Below are 17,730 nucleotides of genomic sequence, written 5' to 3'. Positions count from 1 at the left end.
TTGTCAGACATGTTTTAATATATGCTCCCTCTAGATCACTCAGGTCCTCTAGATCACTCAGGTCCTCTGGATCACTCAGGTCCTCTAGATCACTCAGGTCCTCTAGATGACTCAGGTCCTCTAGATCACTCAGGTCCTCTAGATGACTCAGGTCCTCTAGATCACTCAGGTCCTCTGGATCACTCAGGTCCTCTGGATCACTCAGGTCCTCTAGATCACTCAGGTCCTCTGGATCACTCAGGTCCTCTAGATGACTCAGGTCCTCTAGATCACTCAGGTCCTCTGGATCACTCAGGTCCTCTAGATCACTCAGGTCCTCTAGATGACTCAGGTCCTCTGGATCACTCAGGTCCTCTAGATGACTCAGGTCCTCTGGATCACTCAGGTCCTCTGGCCTTTCAGTGGTTCCCTGGTTGAGGACAAACAACTACGGGGAGGCGGCATTTAGTGTCTCTGGTCCTGGCCTCTGGAACAGCCTGCCAGAGGAACAGCCTGCCAGAGGAGCTGAGGGCCTCACCATCTGAAACCTGGCCTCTGGAACAGCCTGCCAGAGGAACAGCCTGCCAGAGGAGCTGAGGGCCTCACCATCTGGAAACACCTTTAAAAGAAATCTGAAGACAGCTTTATCTTAGCATTCTCTGAATCCATCTTATTTTAATGTAGCCTCTTCTACTGTGCTGCGCTGGTCTCTGTTCTACCATGTCTCCTATTTCCTATACTATCATGTCCTTATATTACCGTTTAATTTTAACTGTATTGTTGTATTTTCATTGTTGGGAGAGAGACTGAGAGGGAGGGAGGGAGAGAGGTGAATACCCCTCCTTTCTGCAGGTAGAGAATTGGAACGCACCCCATCTCTCTCACCAGGCCTCCTCAATCATCCTAACGAGGAAGAGAGGTTATTTACTTTACCTCAGACCGTGAGGCGCTTCTGAAGAACAAACCTTTTGAAACATTTGGATTTGACAGGCCAGGATTGAACCAACCACCAACCACCAACCACCAGCTACCAACCACCAGCTACCAGCTACCTAACCTGTATGATTTATGGACTTACTATCGTCTTATCTGATTGGAGAGGTTTTCCTCTGCTTTGTGTAAACAGAGCCTGGGGCTGATCTGGATCCAGTTAGGACCAGAGTGACTCCGCTCTGCGCTGGAAGACTGGCCTACGGTCAGGTGACAGGGCGCTGGCTCGGAGCAGGAAACAGGTCAATCAGTTGACCACACCCACAGCTGTGAAAGGCTGAGAGAGGAGAGGGGCGGTCGCCATCTGTTCACTGGTCTGTGGAATAGCGCACACACACACACACACACACACACACACACATACACACACACACACGCGCCACCAGAATATCTGACAGAGGAGCAGTGTAACGTCAGGAGCCTGGGGTCTCATCACATCTAGTTCGCCTCAGGAGAGAAGATGGCCGTCAACAAGTGCGTCAAATACCTCCTGTTCCTCTTCAACCTGCTGTTCTGGGTAAGAGGACTAACTATTGACTAATACAATAACTAAATGTCTATTTTATTCTATTGTCACTTTATTTTGTCATTTTTGTTTGTGATGTGAGCTGCTGTAACGGCTTAATTTAATCTCGGGGATCAGTAGCTGTACCTGTCTGTCTGTGTATTTATCTATCTATCTACGCCGATGTTAATACTTCACCAGCACAGAACCCTCATTGGTTTAAGATTTTCGGTTTGGTGAGAAATGTTGACTTGCTTGATTTAATACTTTAATCCTTGGTGTGATGGTTGGTTGATTTAATACAGTTCCTTGGTGTGTGAGTTGGTTGCTTTTTTTTTTAAGTGTTAGTTTTCTGTGAACAATCAAAAGCAAGTTTGTTTTCTGAAGTTTAAATCATTATGAAAGAAATGATGATATTTCAGTCAGGTAATTTCATTGTGTCTGTGTGTCTGTCTGTGGGTGTGTCTGTGGATGTTTCCATTATCTTGCCTAAATACATTACTGGTCAATCAATGCTAATGTCATCTCCCCCACTCTGGTGGTAGGAAGGGAGGGGGTGGACGGGGGGTGGACGGGCACTAAGAGCCTTGAGGCTTGCCTGCCTGTCTGTCTGCCTGCCTGTCTGTCTGTCTGTCCTGGGTGAATGTTTTCCACTAAGACTAGCCTTCAAGGAATGGTGTAGTTATAAAGTGTGGTATGCAGGACTGTCTGTCTGTATCTGGCTATATCTGCCCATCTGTCTGTCTCTGCCTATTTGCCTGTCTCTCTGCCTGCCTTTGCCTGTGTGTCTGGTTCTGGTGGTCCTCTGTGGCTCAGTTGGTAGAGCATGGCGCTAACAACACTTAGGTTGTGGGTTTGATTCCTGCTGGGACCATCTATACTGAAGTGTATGAACTCACTGCAATGTAAGTCGCTTTGGATAAAAGCGTCAGCTGAATGGCGTATATGAATTATGTTATGCTGTTCTGGCCGGATCCAGGATGGTGAACCTGTTAACTAACACGCCCAGTGTCTGGTGACCTGACAGGGACGAGAGGCTCGGGGACGAGGTGAGTCGGAGTCGTGGAATGTGCCGGTACCACCACAACCGGTCCTGCCGCTCAGCCTCCCGTCCACTGCCTCTGCAGGCGCTGGCTGACATGCTAGTTTAACAGCCTTCCCCACAGCTAGAGCACGCCCACACGTGTGTATGTGTGTGTGTATGTGTGTGTGTGTGTGTGTGTGCACCAGTGATTGATGCACATTGCATGACAGTTCAGGTATTCCACAAACACCTTGGAGTGCGTTTCTCCACCGCCATCCAACAGGATCCCTCAGGTTCGAAGCAGAACTCTACTCTGTCAGAACCTTTTAAGTGTCTAATTGTCTATCAAGTCGACAAGCCTATTTATGATGGGTTAGCGTATTCAACAACTTACTATTAACTTTTGCTGGGCAGAGAAAATAGCCTAGAGCTGCGTCCAGAGGCCCTGCTTACCAGCTGGTCTTTGTCAAAGGCTAGTGTTTTCTGCTTCCCCAGCGTAGGCTAGGCTAGGCTACGCTAAGATGAGGCTCTGCTGTAGTTACTCAACACAATCATGTTTGTCTTTGGCTGCTTAGCAACAGTCAGATAAAGACACAAGAACAGGAAATGGACATGGCTTCTATCACTTATAAATGTTTAATCTATGAGAAGCAGAAATCCTCTCTGAGCTTTGGGATTAGCTCAACAGTTTTCCTATCTATAGACTCCCTTAGTGTTTCAAGGCATACCTCACCATCCCTGTCCGCTAAAGGGATAGTTTTCCGGACCAAAACGGTGTTCGTCGATTTAAGCATGGTCATTACAACCATTACAAAGCTCCCAGAAGGCTTGAATGTTCCACACTGGGCCTTCTTTAAAGAGAGAGCTCCCTCTCCAGCCACTCCTCTGTGGTGTGTATCCTCACGTTGACCCAGACACCTTCAACCATCCTCCCGACACTTCAAAGTAATGGAAGTGGATCCACTTTGTGGCCAGAAAAAATGTAAATAATAATTGTAGGTGTACTACCCCTTTAAGCAGAGGTGGCTGGCTCCTCCCCCTCAGACCTTTATTGACCTTGCGTCAGTCTGAGGCGCCCTTGACACTCAGCGTCACGCGTCTAAAGAACAATGGCCGTGTTTGTTTGCTAACAGCCGGGTTGAAGTTTGTTTTGTCTGTAGGTTCCAGTACGGTCACTCTCTCCCCCCTGCTCAGCAGGGGGTGTGACAGGCCTCTGATTAACTATTGATAGGAGATCTCGGGTTACTTGTTGTTGCTAATTGCTTGTTTTTTTTGTAATTAAATATTTAACATTACCCATCTTGCTTCCTGGACCGTGTGGTGAAGCACGTTTGATCAGCGGTCCTTCAGATCCTCCTCCACCTGCTGCTTCTCACACGCCTTCTGGAAGTCTGCACGCGGCTGGGCGGAGGAGGAGGAGGAGGGGAGGGGGAGGGGAGGAGGAGGAGGGGGGGAGACGCAACTGATGGATCTGAAAATCTGTTGCTTGGCTTGAGCTGCTTTGACATGGATCACACCAGAGACACATTCTGGATTAAAAACACATTTCAAAATGAGTTTGTCCAAGTGACACATATGACGAATATCTAAAAACGTCACCTTTCACCTTCTAACCTAATAAATGATGTTGATTTGTTTGTTTGTTTCAGATCAGTGGATGCATTATTCTTGGAGTCTCCATCTACCTGAAAGTGAGCAAAGACGGAAACAAGGTATGGAATGCTACCAGCAGGGGGGGCTGTTGACCCCAGGCTCACTTCTTGACATTTACATTTATGGCATTTAGCAGACGCCTTTATCCAAAGCGACTTACAACAAATACATTTCTTTAAATAAGTGAGTCATCTATCCATCAGCCATCAGAAGACAAAGTAATCAATGCTCAGACCAGGGGCCATTGGTAGTCGTTAATGGCAGAAGGCATTTTTAAATTATTATTAACAGGAGAGAACTTGTACAGGGGGGTAGCGGGGGTGAAGAGGTCTCTAGGGTTAGGGTTAGTACAGGGGGGTAGTGGGGGTGAAGAGGTCTCTAGGGTTAGTACAGGGGGGTAGCGGGGGTGAAGAGGTCTCTAGGGTTAGTACAGGGGGGTAGCGGGGGTGAAGAGGTCTCTAGGGTTGGGGTTAGGGTTAGTACAGGGGGGTAGCGGGGGTGAAGAGGTCTCTAGGGTTAGTACAGGGGGGTAGCGGGGGTGAAGAGGTCTCTAGGGTTGGGGTTAGGGTTAGTACAGGGGGGTAGCGGGGGTGAAGAGGTCTCTAGGGTTAGGGTTAGTACAGGGGGGTAGCGGGGGTGAAGAGGTCTCTAGGGTTGGGGTTAGGGTTAGTACAGGGAGAGTAGTGGGGGTGAAGAGGTCTCTAGGGTTGGGGTTAGGGTTAGTACAGGGAGAGTAGTGGGGGTGAAGAGGTCTCTAGGGTTGGGGTTAGGGTTAGTACAGGGGGGGTAGTGGGGGTGAAGAGGTCTCTAGGGTTAGTACAGGGGGGGTAGTGGGGGTGAAGAGGTCTCTAGGGTTAGGGTTAGTACAGGGGGGTAGTGGGGGTGAAGAGGTCTCTAGGGTTAGGGTTAGTACAGGGGGGGTAGTGGGGGAGAAGAGGTCTCTAGGGTTAGTACAGGGGGGTAGTGGGGGTGAAGAGGTCTCTAGGGTTAGGGTCAGTACAGGGGGGTAGTGGGGGAGAAGAGGTCTCTAGGGTTAGGGTTAGTACAGGGGGGATAGTGGGGGTGAAGAGGTCTTTAGGAGGGACTGTTAAGATGTAGTCTGAAGAGATGGGTCTTCAATCTACGGTGGAATATCGGTAGTGACTCTGCAGTCCTGACAGTGGTGGGAAGCTCCTCCCACCAGCGGGGCACCAGGACAGTGAAAAGCCGTGACCAAGCGGCCACTGCATCCATGTAGAGGTGGCGGTGCCAGGCGAGCTGAGGTGGAAGAGCGGAGTGATCGTGCAGGGGTTTGGGGGCTGACCATTACTTGCAAGTAGGGAGGGTCTTTGTCCCATTTTCTCAAAATTGGAACACAATTGGAATGCATGTGATGATCAGTGTGTCTGGGTCCAGGTGAGCCCGGGGTGTCTGGGTCCAGGTGAGCCCGGGGTGCCTGGGTCCAGGTGAGCCCGGGTTAGGGTTAGGGTTCCCACACACACCTCCTCAGTGGTTGAGCCGTGTGTGTGTGTGTGCCCCCCCCCCCCCAGATCACCAACGAGGCGGTCCCAGGGATAGACCTCCTCATCGCCATAGGGGTCATCATCATGGTCCTGGGCTTCCTGGGCTGCTGTGGTGCCATCCAGGAGAACCGCTGTATGCTGCTGCTGGTGAGACACTCTCTCACACACACACACACACACTCTCACACACACTCTCACACACACTCTCACACACACTCTCACACACACTCTCACACACACTCTCACACACACTCTCACACACACTCTCACACACACACACACACACACACACTCTCTCTCACACACACACACTCTCTCTCTCTCTCTCTCTCTCTCTCACACACACACTCTCTCTCTCACACATGGTTGTTGATACTGGGTGTTGAACAGGATGTTTGTTTCAGTTCTTCGTCGGGCTGCTCGTCATCTTCATCCTGCTCCTGGCAGCGGGCATCCTGGGAGCGGTGGGCGAAGACAAGGTAGGACACACACACACACACACACACCCCGAGATGCCGTGAGGCCCCACAGCTGGGAGGCTTTCTCAGGGCAGACATCAGCTGCTACATTTGAGCACATCTGCGTTCATGGATGTTCTGATGTTTAAGAGGCGTGCGTGTGCGTGTGCGTGTGCGTGTGCGTGTCCCCTAGACTAAAGACTGGATGCAGGATCGACTGAAGAAGTTTCTTCCTCTGGAAGATCAACCTGCCGACGTCCAGACAGACCTGCAGAAACTGGAGGCGGAGGTACAGATGAACACACACACTCTGCCACACACACAGGAGAGAGACACACACACACATACAGGAGAGACACACACACACACACTCTGCCACACACACAGGAGAGAGACACACACACACATACAGGAGAGACACACACACACACACTCTGCCACACACACACATACAGGAGAGAGAGAGACACACACACACACACACACACACACACACACAGGAGAGAGACACACACACATACCATACAGGAGAGAGAGAGAGACACACACAGGAGAGAGAGAGACACACACACTCTGCCACATACACAGGAGAGACACACACACTCTGCCACACGTTCAGGAGAGAGAGAGAGACACATGTACAGGAGAGAGAGAGAGACACACACAGGAGAGAGAGAGACACACACACTCTGCCACATACACAGGAGAGACACACACACTCTGCCACACGTTCAGGAGAGAGAGAGAGACACATGTACAGGAGAGAGAGACACACACGTACAGGAGAGAGACACACACGTACAGGAGAGAGACACACACGTACAGGAGAGAGAGACACACATGTACAGGAGAGAGAGACACACACGTACAGGAGAGAGAGACACACATACAGGAGAGAGAGAGAGAGAGACATACAGGAGAGAGAGAGAGAGAGACATACAGGAGAGAGAGACACACACGTACAGGAGAGAGAGAGAGAGAGACATACAGGAGAGAGAGACACACACGTACAGGAGAGAGAGAGAGAGACACACACACTGCCACACACACAGGAGAGAGAGACACACACACACACACACACACAGGAGAGAGAGAGACACACATACAGGAGAGAGAGAGAGAGACACACACACACACACACACACACACACACTGCCACCACACACACCCCCTGCAGGAGGAGGGATGTGTTGTGATGATAAAGGATCATTGTTGACTTTTCTGTCCCTGACAAATGAACCAAATTCACCACATGTATGAATGAACATGGACAACCCAGAGTTAATCCCCCCCCTCCCTCTCCTCCTCTACTGCCCCCCCTCCCTCTCCTCCTCTACTGCCCCCCCCTCCCTCTCCTCCTCTACTGCCCCCCCTCCCTCTCCTCCTCTACTGCTCCCCCCCCCTCCCTCTCCTCCTCTACTGCCCCCTCCCTCTCCTCCTCTACTGCCCCCTCCCTCCCTCTCCTCCTCTACTGCCCCCCCCCTCCCTCTCCTCCTCAGGCTAAGTGCTGTGGTTTGATTGGTGGGCCGTCAGACTGGGGTAAGGCTGTCCCCTCCTCCTGCAACTGCAGGGACTCCCAGGACTGTACCACTGTTGAGGGGCGCAGCGTCTACTCCACGGTGAGTCCTCACACCCTTCTCCTCCAATGAGTTTTGAGGAGGCTTGCGGTTCCGCCCCCTCTGAACCCTTCTCCTCCAATGAGTTTTGAGGAGGAGGGGAGGAGGGGAGCAGTGGGATCACGGCAAGAGCCTTGAGATGAGGCCGATGTGTATGCTGGGACCGGTGGTCGCTGTGAGGCCCAGGGGAGGCTGCTAGAGGTAGAAATCGGAGGACGGGCTCACTGTCATGCATGGAACGGAATGAGGAATGGTGTACAGTTTGATAGCAGTTTGAGCATGACAATGAGCCTCCGATTTCTACCTCCACCAGCCTCCCCTCACACACACGCGCCGCGTCCCTCAGCCTCACCCTCAATTAATGACAAATAGCCGACATTCCACCCACCCAGCCAATCAGCAGCTGGTCCAGTGGTGAGTGAGGCGGAGGGGGCGGGAGTGGGAGCTGACCAGGGATTGAGTTTAATATGATCCTTCCTGGTCACCATTAACTCACCAACTGCCAAAGAGTTCCGCAACACTCACCACCCAGAGTGCCAAGTGTTTTGTGGTGTTTACCTGGCAACAACACTTTGATTGGCTACGAATTTAAGCATTGTCATTTATGCATTTCTTGTGAATAGCCACCCGTGGCGCTCTGGAATGTTGACGGTTTGGGCGACTTTATTCACCCTCAGCACTGAATGAGTTAAGGCCCAACCCACATGCCTGTTGAAGATGTGTGTGTGTGTGTGTGTCAACAGCCTTGTATCAAGTTTGTGACGTCCTACATGGAGAAACACGCAGTCGTGGTGCTGGGCATCGCTTTTGCCATTGCTATCCTCATGGTAAGAACCTTGAATCTGGACAGGGAGTAGGGCCTAGGGTTGAAGGGATGGGGTTGAGGGCCTAGGGTTGAGGGCCTAGGGTTGAAGGGATGGGGTTGAGGGCCTAGGGTTGAGGGCCTAGGGTTGAAGGGATGGGGTTGAGGGCCTAGGGTTGAAGGGATGGGGTTGAGGGCCTAGGGTTGAAGGGATGGGGTTGAGGGCCTAGGGTTGAAGGGATAGGGTTGAGGGCCTAGTGAGTAGTGCCTAGGGTTGAGGGCGTAGGGTGTAGGGGCTAGGGGTTGAGTCTTGGGCCTAGGGTTGAGGGGGATGGGGTTGAGGGGATGGGGTTGAGTCTAGGGCGTAGGGTTGAGGGCCTAAGGTGTCGGGGCTAGGGCGTAGGGGCTAGGGTTGAGGTGATGGGGCGTAGGGCCTAGGGCGTAGGGGCTAGGGGTTGAGTCTAGGGTGTAGGGGCTAGGGGTTGAGGGGATGGGGTGTCGGGCCTCGGGTGTAGGGGCTAGGGTTGAGGGGCTAAGGTGGAGGAGTTAGGGTGGAGGGCCTAGGGGCTAGGGGTTGAGGGCCTAGGGTTGAAGGGATGGGGTTGAGGGCCTAGGGTTGAAGGGATGGGGTTGAGGGCCTAGGGTTGAAGGGATAGGGTTGAGGGCCTAGTGAGTAGTGCCTAGGGTTGAGGGCGTAGGGTGTAGGGGCTAGGGGTTGAGTCTTGGGCCTAGGGTTGAGGGGGATGGGGTTGAGGGGATGGGGTTGAGTCTAGGGCATAGGGTTGAGGGCCTAAGGTGTCGGGGCTAGGGCGTAGGGGCTAGGGTTGAGGTGATGGGGCGTAGGGCCTAGGGCGTAGGGGCTAGGGGTTGAGTCTAGGGTGTAGGGGCTAGGGGTTGAGGGGATGGGGTGTCGGGCCTCGGGTGTAGGGGCTAGGGTTGAGGGGCTAAGGTGGAGGAGTTAGGGTGGAGGGCCTAGGGCGTAGGGGCTAGGGGTTGAGTCTAGGGTGGAGGGCCTGTTTCTCTGTCCTGGGCCTCTCTAAGGTCAGCTGAACGGGTTGTGATGTTTTCTGTTTTTCTCTGTCAGCTCTTTGGAATGGCCTTCTCCATGACCCTCTACTGCCAGATAGGGAAGAGGGACGTCACCACAGCCTAACTGCAGCCATACTCTCCATCTGAAGATGGCGCCACACACTGTACAGGCCAGATCCATCACACAGTAAACACATGGCATGTTATCTAGTCTACTGTAAGTTGCCATGTGCTGTATTGCGCTCTTCTTTTGATTGTGTGCTTGATGCATCAAAGGGAAATCTGTGTTTTTGGATATTTACATTTTGGTGAGAGACTGGTTTCCTGACAAGCATTTGATTGAGTCTAATCTTACTGAATGTGCATTTATATCATTTTGCGGAGCAGTGTTTTGTCTCCGGACGCACCATCTTCTCCCATTGGTTGTGTTGTGTACATATTCTGTTCTTGATATCATTGGTGTTAAATGTTTTTAAAACATTTTTTTGTTTTTACTGCTGTCAAATTGAGATGGTATATTAATAAAGGTGTATTTTTGCCAGTTATTAAAAGTTTAGATGGATAACTGCAGTCATATCACGATGATGCCTTGTTTGTTTTTTCCCTGCCTGTAAACGATGCTCTTTCTCCTCTGGGGACTTTGGAAATAAACAGAACCAGTAACATTCTGTACTGAGTTTGTTGAAAGTGGAATGTATTCTTTAGGTTATTGAACATCAAAATGTAACAGTATCTAAAGTGTTGAAAAGAGAATCGTGTGTGTGTGCAGTTCACATGCAGGATCCATTCTGTCTGGAGTAACCTGACCTCAACTCTGACAGGGTCACATCATCTGATTCTAGCATCAGCAGCAGTTTTCAGATCACTGTTTCACAACTTCCGCTCTCAAACATTCTGTGGAGATGAGATGAGTAGATCCTGTGTGGAACTCAACATCAAGATTAGCTTCACGTCACACAGTGAGAGATGACTGAGGGAGATAACATCTGAACTACTGGCTGACAGGACGCCTGTTACTGCTCACACAGTGTTAGACACGGTGTAGCGACCAACGGACAGACATCTTGGACCAGAATGGCTTCAGTCACAAAGCTGAGCATTCTACTGGCTGTTCTCATCAACACCATCCACGCAGACCAAGAAATGATCATCATTGAAATAGAAGGTAACAATTATAATTTTGAAACTCCTATGGGGGGAAATTACCGTGTGATCTTCAAGTCCGTGGCTGAAGAGACCCTGCTGTTGTGGAACACATCTAACCCGTCACCTGAGAATTCTACACTGGCTGCAGACTTAAAGGATCGATTAAAAGCTGAATTCAAGAGTGACAATCAGACAGTTCTCTCTCTGTGGGTCGACAATGTGACTCATTCAGACTCAGGGCTCTACAGGGTGGAGTGTTGGGAGTCTGGCAGAGTGTCACAGAACTGCAGCGTCACACTCTCAGTCTGCAGTGATGAGAATATAAAGGAGATGTCCTGGGCTGTTGGAGAGACAGTAGACCTGCTGTGTGAGGGGGCAGCAGCAGGTGACCACCTGACTGTCCAATGGCTGAGGGGGAGGGGGTATTGGAGAAACTGGGAGAGAATGTTTCTGGACGACAGCAGAACCCTGAACCCCCTGATGGAGGACCTAAGAGGCCGAGTACAGGTGGTTGACAACAGCTCCTCTCTCCGCATCATCAACTCCACCTTCAAAGACCATCAGTATGATTACCGCTGTCTGGTCCTGCATGGACAGCGTTGTGTTGGCAGTCACATGATAACAGTGTTGTACACACCAGGGTTTGTTCTAGGCTCATCGGGGAAGGAGGCTGTGCTGCCCTGCTTTCATCCTGACACCAATGGGACAGTGATGAGGTGGGAGACCCCTCATGGACTCCTCTACGCAGCATCACCATCTCAACACCTCTCTGAGGACGCCAGTGACCTCACTGACGGAGGGAAGCAGATGTACATGCTGGACGGAGGAGTGACAGGGAATTACTCCCTGGTCGTCCCATCTCTGATGCTCAACCACACGGGGCATTATGCCTGTTATCAACATGACACTGACATGTACATCAACTTTTATATTCTACTGGTCTGCCCCCACCGTGCCCCCGTTACAGCGTTCTACTCAGAGGGAGAGGAGGTTGTTCTCAGCTGTAACTCTCGTCTCAATGAGTCAGACGTGGTTCTGTGGTACAGACAGACTGCTCAGCATGATGGTGTCATTCTGGACTCAGACAGTTATTTTCAAATTCCTGAAGATTTGTTTGGACGAATCAATGTGTCTCACTCCTTTACCACCCTGGTCCTCTCTAACCTCTCACTGGAGGACAGTGGTCAGTACTGGTGTGCTGTCTATTATAGGGTACGTTCTGAATATGTGTGTCACTCATCAAACAAGACCATCCTAATCTATCAGGAGAAAGACCCCTTTGGCATCGACTCCATGTTCTATGCAGTGTGGTGTTCCCTGGTGAGCTGTGTTCTGCTGGGGATGGTCTGTGCTGTGGTCGCTGTGAACCTGAAGACCAGGAGAAGAGACCAGGCTTCTCAGAGGACCCTGAGGAGGAGACAGGAGGAGAGAGAGGAGGAGAGAGAGGAGGAGAGAGAAGAGGAAACCAGTTTGTGAGCAGATAAGGTCAAATGTTATACCATTAAGCAGAGAAAATGTCTGCAACATAGACTTGATGTATTTATAGATAGATGTGTGTATGTGAGAGGAGGAGGGACTCCAGACTCATTTATGAAACCAGAATATGTCAGTTTCCTTCTTATTTCAGTGATATGAATTTGCATTACTCTAACCTGTACCTACCAATACATTGTCCTTTTTTATTTGTCATTATTGTTCAGTTGTATATACAGTTGTATTCTATCAACGGATTTAGATTTTCATTTAGCTTTTAACTAAAATAAAGAAAAGAAACATTAATGGGTTGTTAATCATTTCTAGCTGAAGAAGAACATTTCTCTATGTTTATACCATGTTGGCTCTAACCCTAACCCTAACCCTAACTCTAACTCTAACCCTAACCCTAACTCTAACCCTAACCCTAACTCTAACTCTAACCCTAACCCTAACCCTAACCCTAACTCTAACCCTAACTCTAACTCTAACTCTAACTCTAACCCTAACCCTAACCCTAACCCTAACTCTAACTCTAACCCTAACCCTAACTCTAACCCTAACCCTAACTCTAACTCTAACTCTAACCCTAACCCTAACCCTAACCCTAACCCTAACCCTAACTCTAACTCTAACCCTAACCCTAACTCTAACCCTAACCCTAACCCTAACCCTAACCCTAACTCTAACTCTAACCCTAACTCTAACCCTAACCCTAACCCTAACCCTAACCCTAACCCTAACCCTAACCCTAACTCTAACCCTAACCCTAACCCTAACCCTAACCCTAACCCTAACTCTAACCCTAACCCATTTCTCTATGTTTCTACCATGTTGGCTCTTTTGATGGAAGGGCGACACCTTACTGTAGCAATCGCACCCTTGGAAGAAAAATCATCAAGGCCTTTCTGAAGGATAAGATATATCTATCTATATGTATCTATATGTATCTATATGTATCTATATCTATCTATATCTATCTATATCTATCTATATCTATCTATATGTATCTATATCTATCTATATCTATCTATATCTATCATGATCTGAAAAGCCCTGAAACGTAACGACAATACTTTGAAAAACAGATTCCTTGTTGATCGATGACAATCCAGAATCCAGCCGGCGTTTATTCACTTTAACCACAGAGGAACCCGCCGTGTAGAGGAGACAGACTGTTATAGGAGACAGACTGTTATAGGAGACAGACTGTTAGAGGAGACAGACTGTTAGAGGAGACAGACTGTTATAGGAGACAGACTGTTGTAGGAGACAGATTGTTATAGGAGACAGACTGTTAGAGGAGACAGACTGTTATTGGAGACAGACTGTTATAGGAGACAGACTGTTATAGGAGACAGACTGTTAGAGGAGACAGACTGTTATAGGAGACAGGCTGTTAACAGGCTGTTATAGGAGACAGGCTGTTATAGGAGACAGACTGTTATAGGAGACAGGCTGTTATAGGAGACAGGCTGTTAGAGGAGACAGGCTAGGAGCCTAACCCTAACCCTAACCCTAACCCCAAACCCAACCCTAACCTCAACCCCAACCCTAACCCTAACCTCAAACCCAACCCTAACCCTAACCCACCCTAACCCCTAACCCTAACCCCAACCCTAACCCTAACACCAACCCCAACCCACCCCAACCCTTACCACACATTTATGGAAAACATCCATGCAAAGTTAGGAAGCATTCAATGCATGACAGAACCATTAGGCAAATTGTAAGATTAACACAGTGCACATTTTCCCATTGATTAATTGATTGATTTTATTTGGGATTTAAAACAAACATACAGCAGATGTATCAGAGGAAAGCCAGACAGCTAGAAATGATGAACAAACCATTTTCAATATTTATTTTCTTTATTTTGGTTCAAAGCTAAATGAAAATGTATATTTAGTCTATTAAGTCACCCCTAGATGGAAATGATACAAACAGGAAATATACGCAACCTTTAACAATATTATATTTACAGTTTATCCTTTGTTGACTTTCAGAGCTCTTTGGAACCAGGTTAAGAAATCTAAATCCGTTGATAGAATACAACTGTATATACAACTGAACAATAATGACAAATAAAAAAGGACAATGTATTGGTAGGTACAGGTTAGAGTAATGCAAATTCATATCACTGAAATAAGAAGGAAACTGACATATTCTGGTTTCATAAATGAGTCTGGAGTCCCTCCTCCTCTCACATACACACATCTATCTATAAATACATCAAGTCTATGTTGCAGACATTTTCTCTGCTTAATGGTATAACATTTGACCTTATCTGCTCACAAACTGGTTTCCTCTTCTCTCTCCTCCTCTCTCTCCTCCTCTCTCTCCTCTTCTCTCTCCTCCTCTCTCTCCTCCTCTCTCTCCTCTTCTCTCTCCTCCTCTCTCTCCTCCTCTCTCTCCTCTTCTCTCTCCTCTTCTCTCTCTCCTCTTCTCTCTCTCCTCCTCTCTCTCCTCTTCTCTCTCCTCCTCTTCTCTCTCCTCCTCTCTCTCCTCCTCTCTCTCCTCTTCTCTCTCTCCTCCTCTCTCTCCTCCTCTCTCTCCTCTTCTCTCTCCTCTTCTCTCTCTCCTCTTCTCTCTCTCCTCCTCTCTCTCCTCTTCTCTCTCCTCCTCTTCTCTCTCCTCCTCTCTCTCCTCCTCTCTCTCCTCTTCTCTCTCTCCTCCTCTCTCTCCTCTTCTCTCTCCTCTTCTCTCTCTCCTTCTCTCTCTCCTCTTCTCTCTCCTCCTCTCTCTCCTCCTCTCTCTCCTCCTCTCTCTCCTCTTCTCTCTCCTCTCTCCTTCTCTCTCTCCTCCTCTCTCTCCTCCTGACCCCCTGGACACCCAGGTGGACCCAGGTGTGTTAAACCCAGGTGTGTTAAACCCAGGTGTGTTGGACCCAGGTGTGTTAAACCCAGGTGTGTTGGACCCAGGTGTGTTAAACCCAGGTGTGTTGGACCCAGGTGTGTTGGACCCAGGTGTGTTGGACCCAGGTGTGTTTGACCCAGGTGTGTTGAACCCAGGTGTGTTTGACCCAGGTGTGTTTGACCCAGGTGGACCCAGGTGGACCCAGACTGGATGGAAGGTGTGTGAGACTTGCGGGGTTTCCTGAGTGTCTGGCCAGTGTTCCATCTGATGTCATATAGTCTCTACAGTCCATCTCCCACCTGCAATGTGACGCTCAGACCAGCAGAGGGAGCAGGTACGCTCATTACTCTAGACTAGAGTCTGGATTCAGTCGTCATTCAGACTCTTCTTCAGTGGTATGGTACATGTGCATGGCTCCAAAGGTCAGAGGTCAGGTCTGATCTGTCCTCAGTCACAGCATGTTCCTGGCTCCTGTGATGTCATCAACCTTGGCCAGTATCTCCTTCACTTCAATACGAAACAGGTCGATGTCATATGATGTCATAGTCATGTTGATGATGAACGCAGGAAGAGCGCAGGCATGGGGAAGGGGGAGGGGTGTGGGGGGGGGGTGGGGGTGGGAGGGGTTGGAGAGCTGTCCGTCACCGGAGGACCAATGAGGTGGCAGCGAGACAGGCGAGGGAGAGAGACACAGACAGGGAGATGGAGCAGGCTCCTCCACAGTCCTTGGCATTCTCCTGTAGTCAACAACAACAACACAGTTACACACTTGATACAACACACCCCCCCACACACACACACACACACACACACACACACACATGCACGCGCACACAGATACACACACACACTCACACATGCACACACCCCCTAACTCCTACCCCCTACCCCCTACGCCTACCCCCTACCCTCTAACCCCTACCCCCTACCCCCTACCCTTACCTCTACCCCCTACCCCCTACCCCTACCCCCTACCCCTATCCCCTACGCCTACCCCCTACCCCTACCCTCTACCCCTACCCCTACCCCCTACCCCTACCCCCTACCCCCTACCCCCTACCCCCTACCCCCAGGAGGAGAGAGGAGGCCACCTGGTGGTGGTAGGCGTGGCAGGACTCCGGCCTCCGGCGGATCTTCTGAGACTTCATCCTGTCACACTTCACTGAGGCATTATGTACACAGAGGTCAAGGACCAACAACAACAACAACAACAACAACAACAACATAAACAACAACATCAACAACAACACAACAACAACAACATCAACAACAACAACATCAACAACAACAACAACATCAACAACAACACAACATCAACAACAACAACAACAACAACATCATCAACAACAACACAACAACAACATCAACATCAACATCAACAACAACAACATCAACAACAATGGGGGTGTGGGGTTGAGAGAGGGGGGTGAGAATGACAGCTTGTGATTGGATAAGGATATATTTGACCTCCTTGGGCTCCAAGGTGATTGGTCCATACTGGCGGGAGCAGTCACAGTCTGCCTGGACCACCAACATCAACAGGTTACTGTCTGGAACCTGCTGCATCACGAACATCCTACACACACACACACACACACACACACACACACACACACACACACACACACACACACACACACACACACACACACACACACACACACACACACACGCGCGCGCACACACACACACACACCACACACACACACACACACACACACACACACACACACACACACACGCACACGCGCACGCGCACACACACACACACACACACACACACACACACACACACACACACACCACACGCACACACACGCACACACACACACACACACCACACACACACACACCACATACACACACACGGACACCACACACACACACACACATACCACACACACACACACATCTGAATGATTGATAATCTTAATGTTTGAGTGAAGTAAACAGTATCACATAGTGTGTGTGTGTGTTTTTTTTTGTGTGACTATGTTAATAATGTACCCTATCATACTGTTCGCACACACACAACTTGCTCATTACTAGGTGCTGGACTGACACCTATTGGTTAAAGAGCAGTACTGCAGTCAGAAGGATGACTGGTATCAGAGGGCGCTGGAACAGATTCCAAACCACTCAGACTCAAACAGAGGCTCTCTGGAGAGATCCACACAACAGACAGACAGACAGACAGACAGACAGACAGACAGGTGTGTGTGTGTGTGTGTGTGTGTGTGTGTGTGTGTGTGTGTGTGTGTGTGTGTGTGCGTGTGTGTGTGCGTGTGCGTGTGCGTGTGCGTGTGTGTGTGCCTTACTTCTGACAGCGTCCACACTTGATGAGGCTGTTGGTCTCTTTGATGGAGGGCTCGTAGACGAAGCTGGGGTACTCTGTGTCACACGGCTGCAGAATGTCCACCTTCTTCTTATGACCCGACGCTGAGGACACAACCAGCCAATCAGGGCCAGGCACGGACATTCTGTCACTCCCAGCACACTTTAACTCATCACTGCTGCTGCCCCCTGGTGGCTGAGTCACAGATGAACATCCTACCATAACTAAGACTACCATAACTACCATAACTAAGACTACCATAACTATCATAACTAATACTACCATAACTAATACTACCATAACTACCATAACTAAGACTACCATAACTACCATAACTAATACTACCATAACTAATACTACCA

General features: G+C 49.5%; 1 protein-coding gene across 1 annotated transcript; it reads left to right on the top strand.

Moving 5' to 3' along the window:
• The first annotated feature begins 1,270 nt into the window (after positions 1 to 1,270).
• Positions 1,271 to 10,230, top strand: LOC310824558 (tetraspanin-8-like). The gene is made up of 8 exons (XM_083697826.1): positions 1,271 to 1,486; positions 4,148 to 4,210; positions 5,681 to 5,800; positions 6,058 to 6,132; positions 6,305 to 6,400; positions 7,611 to 7,730; positions 8,471 to 8,554; positions 9,614 to 10,230. The coding sequence occupies exons 1-8, from the start codon at positions 1,430 to 1,432 to the stop codon at positions 9,680 to 9,682; spliced, it is 684 nt and encodes a 227-aa protein (XP_083553952.1). The 5' UTR covers positions 1,271 to 1,429; the 3' UTR covers positions 9,683 to 10,230.
• The last annotated feature ends 7,500 nt before the right edge of the window (positions 10,231 to 17,730 follow it).

This window comes from Argentina silus (assembly GCF_951799395.1).
Source record: "Argentina silus genome assembly, contig: scaffold_177, whole genome shotgun sequence".
NCBI lineage: Eukaryota > Metazoa > Chordata > Actinopteri > Argentiniformes > Argentinidae > Argentina > Argentina silus.
The sequence above is the reverse complement of the archived record's forward strand: the minus strand, read 5'-3'. Positions and strand labels throughout refer to the sequence as shown.

Excerpts from the sequence above, each read along its gene's own strand:
- LOC310824558 (XM_083697826.1), top strand. The coding sequence starts at position 1,430 with ATGGCCGTCAACAAGTGCGTCAAATACCTCCTGTTCCTCTTCAACCTG. Across the intron at positions 4,211-5,680 it reads TGAGCAAAGACGGAAACAAG|ATCACCAACGAGGCGGTCCC; the intron begins GTATGGAATGCT and ends CCCCCCCCCCAG. Across the intron at positions 6,401-7,610 it reads TGCAGAAACTGGAGGCGGAG|GCTAAGTGCTGTGGTTTGAT; the intron begins GTACAGATGAAC and ends TCTCCTCCTCAG.